We start from the raw sequence: 10,241 nt of genomic DNA on the forward strand, positions 1-10,241 counted from the left end.
ACACATAGTGTACAAAATAATTATCTCACATAACTATACGAGAAAACGATTTTATTATGTATACAATCTATTGCCCTTATACTTACTAAGTAAATAAATATGTTTTCAAATACATAGTAAGAGAGATACAAATATAATTTGCTATGAACAATATAAACAATATTTTATATAGATATTATATTGTTCTTCTTTATGGTTTTCATTAGAAATCTTTGGGGAGAAATAGATTTGCTTCATCATGTATAGACAGGAAATTGTACTGTGAGTTTTGTCTCAGTTGTGATGTCAGTTTTTTCCTCAATTATTGATTGTGTTTACTGCAATATAACATTGTCCGGTGTGTAATATTCCTCAATTAAACTGTAGAGAAAGAGAAAGAAATAGGAATTAGAAAACTAAATGATCACACATATGTACATTCTTCTACCTGCATATTATGTAATAATCATATATAGAAGACACATAACTATATACAACAGTTACCAAGTATATGAGGTTAAAGAATGGCTTTGTTCTCATTAATATACAGTATAATGTCCATATGATAAAACTGTGCAAGGACAAGGGACATATAAGCCATTTTTTAAAATCTGAATACAATACCTGAGCTATATGTAGCTTTGAAGCCGACCCCAGTAACACGGCTGTCACTGACAAACTCGACCAGCATCTGATTAGTGGAAGCAACTATGCGAGGGATCGGTCCTGTCCCACATGTTTTGTCCAGCAACACAGGAGAAGTCATACTGGGACCATCATAAATCTTGATGTAGTCAGATACACAATCAGGTGAGTATTCGACATCAAAGCCATTAAAATCCAGGGTGATCTAAATATTAAACATTAATATCAGGCAATGTTAGTTTAAGAAATAAGACCACGTGTAACTTAATTTACACTTTTATGCCAAGCTGGACTTTACTGCACAGAGGATGTGATCAATATGTGATTAAAGCTTCTCAATTCTCTTTTTGAAATGTCCATAAATATTCCTGGACCTTTCTCCTGTCCTACGCTCCACAAAATCTAGACAAATATTCTTTTAGGGGGATAAATACTCTAGGGGATAAGTCATTGGGGATAATTACTTATCCCCTAGAGTATTGTAGAACTATAACTAGAAGCATTGCATTTTGAATTGAGCAGCAGGTGTTTTAAAATACTTCAGCCCCCGAGTGCCCCTATAGGAATACACTTTATTTTGTTTGATAAATGATTATTCTTATTCAGGGGAGCACCACCTATAGGTCATATTATAAATCTGCCTTTTCCTTACTTATTAAGTGAAAGTTGATAATTTCCAAGAAATATATCTGGTTTGGACCCAAACTCTATAGGTTCTTGTGATTTTGTAATGCACGATGAACACTGTGGGGCTCATGCAGAGTTGTCTCTTTTATTTGTGTAAAATACACATTTTCTTACTGAGCATATGTATAAAAGCCATACTGATACGTCTGTATGCAGCTTACAATGCATCTTACACTTACAACTAATGAAAAGGTGGAGGGAACATGTGAGCAAACATAGGCCGAGTACAGTAAGTAAGGAATAGTCACATAACTGAGACTGTAGTAGACATGGACATAGCTGCAGATACACCAGTAGGAAGGTATCTGATGTGGGTGCTAGGAGGGCTGGTTCAGTGAGGTGCAATGATATTTGTGTTTCTACTTAAATACATTTATAAGGTAATTGAACATTTCACATTTATTAGCAACTGTAAAGCTACTAATCTCAGTTGTGTATGACACATTATTAGATTGTGAACATATAGTGTAATGTGGCTTTTGTATTTACTACTAAGTCTGTGAAATCCCTATACTTTCTATAGGCTATCGTGGGGCTAAATACACAAACTTCTTATTTCTGATGTACACTTGGCACCAATGCTAATGATGTACAGATGGACGCACCTTGAGATCTGGTTGAATGAATATAACGTGTGTGTGTCCTTACCTGCAAATAGTCAGCACAGAAAGTCATTTAACGCTACTTATATCAGTGTGTGTGTAGTGTCATATTACACATATATTACAATTATTAGATGGTGATTGGATCTTGTGAAGCTCCATCATGATAGATCAAAATCGAATTCAATGCAGTGAGATCTGATCTGAATATCTTCCAGGTGTATTGGATTTCATGGGCCCGGAAGTGGCAGAACTGATTTTAGAAATTATATCTAATTCCTTTGTCTTCTGTTTGTCACTTGTTCCAAGCATTCTATACTGTACCCCTTTAGTGGTTGTTCTGATCAACCAAACACAGCTGGCATCATTGGGATAGGCTGAGGGATAGTTGGCTGAGTTCAATATTCCATTTTTGTCCGTAAGTAAATGAGCACAAACATCTATGAAGGGAGACAGTGATTTTAATCAATTACTGTAGACTTCGTAAAGTATTTCCAGTTATTAGTTAATTTTGATTTACTATATATGTGACAGATAACTTCACCTACACACTCTATGAGCCTCATGTAGAATTAGGAAGGAATCTCTCTTCAGGGTAGAATCTTACACCTGGACAAACCAAGGCACTATGTACGGAGTGTAAATACAAGTTGTTTTCAATGCATGGAAAATACACTCTTCCTGTTAGGATATTGGGATTGCCACTTTAGCTCAGGTGGGCATGTGTTAGTATACACCTGTCTCAATAAATTAAGGTATGCATCTCTTTTGACCTGATTGGACCTTTGGAGTTTAAAAGACCCTCCTGTTCTTTGCAGCTTTGTCAGTCAGTTTTATTCTTGACTCCTGTACAGTCTCCCCTCTGGGGTTCTTCAGTTTATTGATTTCACCTTCAAATATGGCTCTTTATTCCCTGACTAACGGCATACAAAGACTTCTGACTCTGGACCTTGGCACCAGCATTACTACTCCAACTCAGCATTTTGGCTTTCTGCTTACTGTGATATCTACCTGTGTGTAGAGCATTTTCAACATTGAACAGTCTATTAAATATTGGTCAGCTGGCTAGGAAGAAAATCTTTCTATATCACTACCTACTGATTATGGCACTGAGAGGCTCTGGGCTGGTCTCACTTGTGCTTGAAGTTTTGCAGTTACATAAGGAAGTTTGGTCATTCTCCATTACCAACATTGTATCTTGTAAACAATGAGTCTGCTTCTACAAGCCTGTGACTTAATTATTATGTGTGAAGCAGTCTAGACTGCCAATGTCTCTGGAGATCATTTGTTCACTCTGGCTGTCAGATGAAGCCACTACTAGACTACTCTGTTCTTAGTTTACAAATCATTTGCAAGCTGTGCTTTCACTGAATATGATCATTGGTAACTGTATATGTTTACATTATATTCAAATAATCTCATAGTCATTTGAACTTCTCTCCTGCCTCTACATATTCTTGAATTACCTTTGGCACACAGCACAAATATATTAGCAACTATAACATTACACTGCAGTTTAGAGATGAGATAGGAGCTTACCCTTCCCCCATGCAGCCAACATGGTATGCCAAGGTGCAAGCTGGATTTACTCCTAAATCTAATTGAGGCCTCATATCATCATTTTCATCTATTTATTTATATAGCGCCACTAATTCCACAACGCTGCACAGAGAACTCAGTCACATCAGTCCCTGCCCCACTGGAGCTTACAATCGAAATCCCCGAGCGTACACACACATACACACACACACACACACACACACACACGCACACAGACTGAGAGAGACTAAGGGCAACTAATTAGCAGCCAAATAACCTACTGGTAAGTTTTTGGAGTGTGTGAAGAAACCTGAGCACCCGGAGGAAACCCCCACAAACACGGGAGAACTTACAAACTCCACACAGATAAGGCCATTGTTGGGAATCATATATCTATCAATACTTACTGCACTGATAAAGCCGGTTAATTTTGGAAACGTCCAAGATACTAAATCCATTCCTTTGTCCTATAGGCACGTTGGGGTCTGGCTTAGGTATAATGCTAGGTTGGTTTGAAGTGTTAGAAAATGTATACCTGTCACACAGACAATAGACATCAGTACATTCCAGAATAATACATCATAAAAAGGAATATTCCAACATCAATGTGTTCTAATCACTTCCAGCACCATCATTTATAATATAATAAAAATGTGCATAGCAAAGGGTATTAACTTACCTTCCATAATGCATCACTGAGCCATAGTCATACTCCAGACCCAGGTTATTCGTGTCTGTGGACTTGAAATCAGGCCGCCACACTGCAACAGGAAATGCCCAGTTACAACACCACATGCATCAATGAAAACATCTCAAACTTAATATTTATGTAATATTTTTGTGCACAGTACTTGGTGAGATGTACTGGTACATGATGTTGACATAGTTGTCACGGTCACTCCTCATATGTTCATGGTAAAATCCCAGGGCATGATTTAGTTCATGTTGTATAATCCCTCTGCCCACACAACCACCAATCTGTACTCCAACCTTCTGACCTCCACCTGTTCGTCCGACCAATGACTCACAGCTGGAAACAGTAAGGAAGCAATGAGAGTTTGTTCAACGGTTACAGCATAGTCATCCACACAGAGCAATACATAGTAATTACCTGGAAGGAAGATTTAGATCTATTCAAATAAATGTAATGTAAGAATAACTTCTTCTACATATTCAATATTAAGAATATTCTGCATAGTTAGTCTCATAGTTAAATTCAAAAAGGTGGCAGATGTCTGGCTCGACTAATTGACCAGAAAAAACGAATGTGTTATATAAACAGGAAATATGTTGCACAACTGTTTCTAAAACTATTGTATCCCATGTACAGACTCCTCTATACAGCACAGTGAGGTATGTAGACTGTTATTAGCAGGTTATACATACTGCTTGTTTCCTGTTTTTATTTCTAATATATTTGTTAGAAGATATACATATATACATATGTGTGATTTTTATTTATTTGTTTTTTGTTTGTTTTGCACTCGATATTATAGATTAGCAATTCTCCCATGGTATTTGTGTCCCTGCAAATCAGTGTCCAGATTGATTCAAGATCCCTGAAGTTTGCAAACCCCACAATAAATAGTGAAGGGCAGCTATGGTTGACATCTGCTGACTGTGTTAAGATTTTTAAAGTAACTGGTTTATATGTTGGGTCACCAATGACTGCTTTATTATTGTTGGCTGATAATGCTTCTGTCTTACTATAATCACACACACACTTTCTCCACCAGCTGATACAATTGGTATTCCACTCCCTTATGTATCAAGTCTTCCCCACACCTAGATTGTAAGCCCATTAGGGCAGGGCCTTTTTTACCTTCTGTTTTATGTCATTTGTATGTATCATGATTCTGTCAATGTACAGCACTGTGTAATATGTCAGTGCTAATAATAATAATAATAATATTAATAATAATAATAATAATTCCAAACAATGTTGTACTATTTTTCTCATCTCTCCTTTTAATTAACCTTTAATAATAATAATTCCTTTTTGACATAGACAGAATGGAAGAACCTACCCCTCTGAAGAGACAATGTTGAGGAAAGCCGTCTCTGTTGTCCGAGGTATAAACCTCACACAGGTTAATGTCTCATACTCCTGCATAGCATTTGTAAACACCTTCAGTTGCTTGTCATCTGTGGAGAAAGAATGATGCACATTTATTAATAGATTAGAGCAATAGATGGCCATGAATACATTAGTAAACCATATGGAAGAGGAAACTCACTGTAATCAGGGGATAAGGTGTATGGAACAGGGACAGTCCCATCTTCAGATTTAGGCCACAGGCATTTTAAACACTTGGTAGCGCTGCGCCCAGTTTTTATAACAATGTCTCCTTCCTGTCTTGTCATGTTATAACCTGCATTAATCAGAAAAATAGTAATGAAGCATTTAAATGTTAATTTACTATGAGCAAAATTCATGTCATGTCATCATCATCATCATCAGCATTATTTTATAAAGCGCAAACAAATTCTGTAGCCCTTTACAATTGGGGACAAACACAATAATATACAATACTGGATAATACAGATAAAGAGGTAAAAAGGCCCTGCTCGCAAGCTTACAATCTAAGGGACAATGGGAGATTGATACGTTAAATTAAGTCTACAAATTGCATTTCGGTCCAGCCAGATTGCAAAAGTAAAAGTTATTAGTATGCAATATGATCCAGTCACATAGCAATGTTGCTCAGGGGGTCAGAGGGTTATTGACTTGTTCGAATTGTGCAAAGGTTGGTAAAAGGATAACCTAGGGAGGTAAATAGGGTGGTTGAGGAATAGTATAAGCTTGCCTGAAGAGGGGGGTTTTCAGAGAACACTTTAAGGTTTGTAGACAAGAGGAAAGCCTTAGTATGCGAGGGAGGGAATTCCATAGAATAGGTGCAGCTCAAATAAAGTTCTGTTTCCGGGAATGGCACCATGTGATGAGAGTGGAAGAGAGACACAGATCTTGTGCAGAACGGAGGTGTTAAGTTTTGAGATATTTTGAGACAAGTAAGAAGCTGAATGCTGGTGCAGTTTTGTTAATGACCTTGTTGTTTAGTAGAAGAATGTTATATTGGATTTGGTAAAAAACAGGCAACTAATGGAGAGACTGACACAGTGGCTCAGCAGAGGAAGAATGATTTGCAAAGAAAATCAATTTAGCCTCTGTGTGCAAAATAGATTGTAGAGGCTTGAGTCTGTTTTGGTGAAGACCAGTAATGAGGGATTTGCAATAGTCAATGCGGGAGCTGATGAGTGCATGAATTAGATTTTTGCAGTGTCTTGTGTAAGAAATGTGTGTATACTAGCAAAGTTTTTTTTAAAAGTCTGCAACATGATTTAAATATAGAGTCATGTGGGGAAAAAAGGATGGTTCTGAGTCATAGATCACACCAAGGCAGCAAGATTGTGGGGTGGGGTTTATGATCATGTTGTCAACCAAAATAGAAATGTCAGGTGGGAAACTTCTCTTGTTGGGTGGGAATATTATTAACTCTGTTTTATTTGTATTTGGAGGTGAAATGAGCACAAGAGACATGGTGAAGGTATAGAATCAAGAGGACAGAAGGTAGAGCTGGAAGATAAGTAAAGAGTAGATCTTCATTTGTGAAATCAAATAAAAAGAGGATGTCAGAGGATGCTGGGAAGGAATTGAGCTGATTGCTTGTCGAGGGAGATGATACCATTCCAAGTCTGATCTTATCAATCTTGTACTTAAAGTAAGAAGTGGCGCTATATAAATAACTGATGATGATGATGATGATGATGATGATGATACTAGGCACAGATTGTAGTCAGAGGGATTGGGCTGGGAGGGTTCAGAAGAAAATATGTTTAAAAATCGTTTTGGGGTTAGAAGCATGAGCAGAAATGAACAATTTCAAGTATGTTAGTTTTGATTTGCCCAGAGCATGTGGATAAGTGTAATAGTTAGAAGTATATGTGAGGAATTCACTAAAGGTAGGAGATTTACAAGAGTGACAGTCTGCTTACGGGAACATCTTTGAAGACTTAGTGTTACTTTAGTGTGCCACGGCTGACTTCCAACACCACGTGGAGGAGACTCGCTAGAGACACATGATCTAGGACTGCTGCTAGGGTTTGGTGAGAATGAGATACTGCTGTATCAGAGGAGAAGAATATAGAGATTGGGGAGAGAAGGTGTTGGAGAGAGGTGGAAAACTGTTGAAAATGAATATTGTTAAGATTTTTGCGGGTATGAGGAGGTTTGATAGAGTTTAACAGCAGAGAGGATAAAGTAGTGGGGGTGAGCATACAGCTGATAAGTTGATGATCTGAGAGAGGAAATGGAGTGTTAAGGAAATCAGAAAATGAACAAAGGCTAGAGAAAACAAGATCAAGACAGTGGCCATCGCAATAAGTACAGGATTCAACCAACTGGGAGAGGCCAAGGGAGGAGCTTAAAGACAGTAATTTGGAAGCGGCATTAGAAAGTGGATTAACAATGTGTAAGTTAAAATCACCCAGGATGATGCTGGGCATGTAGGAATATAAGTAGTGAGGGAGCCATGCAGAGAAATCTTCAAGAAATTGGTGCCACCAGGGGGATCGTTAGTCACAGCCACACACATAAAGAATTATTAATATTATTATTGTAGATTTTTAAAGTGCCGCAGTGCTGTACAATAATAAAATCAGGACATACATAAAACAGTGACATACAAGGTAGACAAAATAAACGCAGAAATGAAAACAACAGCATGAAGGACCCTGCCCATTACAGAGCTTACATTCTAAGTGGAATCGGGCACAGCTAAAATAGGAGGAGCCAATGTGCTTGAGAATGGAGATTGGGACAGTTACAAGGGTGCATTAGTGTGAATAGTGTTATCGGGGATGAGGTCACCTCTAAAAGAAAGATTGGTTTTCAAAGAGCATCTAAAGATTTGAAGGCTGTGGGAAAGTCTGATTGAGCGTGGTATTGAATGAACATACTTATTCTTAAAAAGAAAGTTGCAGAGATGAAAAACACAAATTAATGAGATGTCAGATTAATAACTTAATCCTAAATTGTAACAATATCAAAGTAATATTATACCCATCTTTGTTTCCATTAAAAATATGTTTCTTAGATCAATAACACAACTTCACTTACTTTATAAGAGTTATTGTAATTAAACTACAAATGCATGTACAATGTAAGAGTCATTTCAACACACCGACTGAAAATAAGATTGTTTTACATAAATACTATTGTTCTACATTTAGGGATGAATTAAATTATCCGCAAGGTGCCGCCGGACATCATACCAATGTGCGTCTGTACACATTGCCAGAAAATGCAGTAACACGTTTCCAGTCCTTTTCTCCCCACATCTCTATGAAATGATAGGGGGAATGAGCAGAGATTTGAGAAAAAACATTGAGGCAATATATTTCCATAGACTCGTTATAGCTAATTCAATTCCCCCTTAGACTTCTTAGCCTAACTCCTTTGTATTGCATTTTAGCATTTAGTAGTAGGTTTATACCTTTGTTGACTTCAATAATCCTGCTGAAAATATCTTCAGGTTCACTGGCATCTGTATCTGCTGTAAATACAAATGTACATATAATGTGGTATCAATGTATACTACATCTATATGGATAGTCTCCTGAGCAGGGACAAAACATTGCCTGGCTCCATAGCAAATACAATTTGTGCAGGACCTAGAATTGCCTCTATAGCATTCTGCCCCCCTCCCCACCCCCACTCTGTGGCTCTGAAAAGAGCAGATTGAGGACCTCTTCTTAGTATCCTCACAAGTGGCCTCTGCTTGATCCTTTGAGACCTACAATGTGATAACCGTGTATAATACATTTATCTGAATAGTCTCCTGAGTGCAGTTGTTGCAGTTTACTAAACAAATTCCTAAAAATGTAATCTACCTTTTATGTTAATTTTACTTTTGATTTCCATAAGACCAGATAAATATGTTATATGACCAGACTCTCATATGTTACAGTGTGTCCAGATATAAATGTCTAGAATATGGTTTAAAGAATTTATTAGCAAAAGGTTCCTACCTCTGTTTTGTATCTTTAAATTCAGAAGTAAGTGTGAGTGAGGTTGATGAGACTGCTAAAAAGACAGCATTGTCCCCAAGACAAACACATTCATACATATCACATAAAAAAATAAAATATAACCACTTTTTATGCCCCTCTACATATTTAAAAATTACTTTTTTTCACTAACTGAACCACAGAAGGTTCACTCATCTCAAATTATATTTTAAAAATATGAAAAATCCAAATAGACATTGACAATGTCAGTATAATCACATACAGAGTAAAAGGGAATAATAAAACAATCTTTAGCAAACAGTTTTCATTGTGCTGTAGTAAATTTCCAAAATGTAAATGTTTTACTTACCCAAAAGTATGTAAAATATCCCAGTGATGGTGATTAATGCACAATATTTAATTGGTAAACATATTTACATGCTCAGCAGTGTGTAGCTAAACTAGGGCAGTATGGGCTATATCTATTCTTAACGGTTATACCTGGATGAGATGTTGCTATCTCCTTTACCATGTTCATTGTTTGTGTGTCGGGTTTTGACAAAGAGAAACATATAGGTGGGGAAAAAATTGATATCAGTAGAAGAATTAGATGGTTTAAAACATGAAGAGAAAGAGACAGAGAAAGAGAGACAGAGAGAGAGAGAAAAAGAGAGAGACCGAGAGAGACAGAGAAAGAGAAAGAGGGGTGTTCAATGAACTATTGTGCTGTGGGGTGTAAAATACGTTTTAATTATAAGTGACCATGATAAGAGCATACCTAGT

General features: G+C 37.0%; 1 protein-coding gene across 1 annotated transcript; it reads right to left on the reverse strand.

The window, feature by feature from the left end:
* Window positions 1-355: 355 nt before the first annotated feature.
* On the reverse strand, window positions 356-8,972 carry LOC142138855 (embryonic protein UVS.2-like). Its single transcript, XM_075195894.1, has 9 exons — window positions 8,945-8,972; window positions 5,690-5,824; window positions 5,480-5,597; window positions 4,304-4,482; window positions 4,132-4,213; window positions 3,860-3,987; window positions 2,238-2,353; window positions 604-829; window positions 356-360 (listed from the first exon to the last, which is right to left on the reverse strand). Exons 2-9 carry the CDS (start codon window positions 5,814-5,816, stop codon window positions 356-358), a joined length of 981 nt encoding a protein of 326 aa, XP_075051995.1. The 5' UTR covers window positions 5,817-5,824; window positions 8,945-8,972.
* Window positions 8,973-10,241: the final 1,269 nt, after the last annotated feature.

This window comes from Mixophyes fleayi, chromosome 2, assembly GCF_038048845.1.
Source record: "Mixophyes fleayi isolate aMixFle1 chromosome 2, aMixFle1.hap1, whole genome shotgun sequence".
Lineage (NCBI taxonomy): Eukaryota > Metazoa > Chordata > Amphibia > Anura > Limnodynastidae > Mixophyes > Mixophyes fleayi.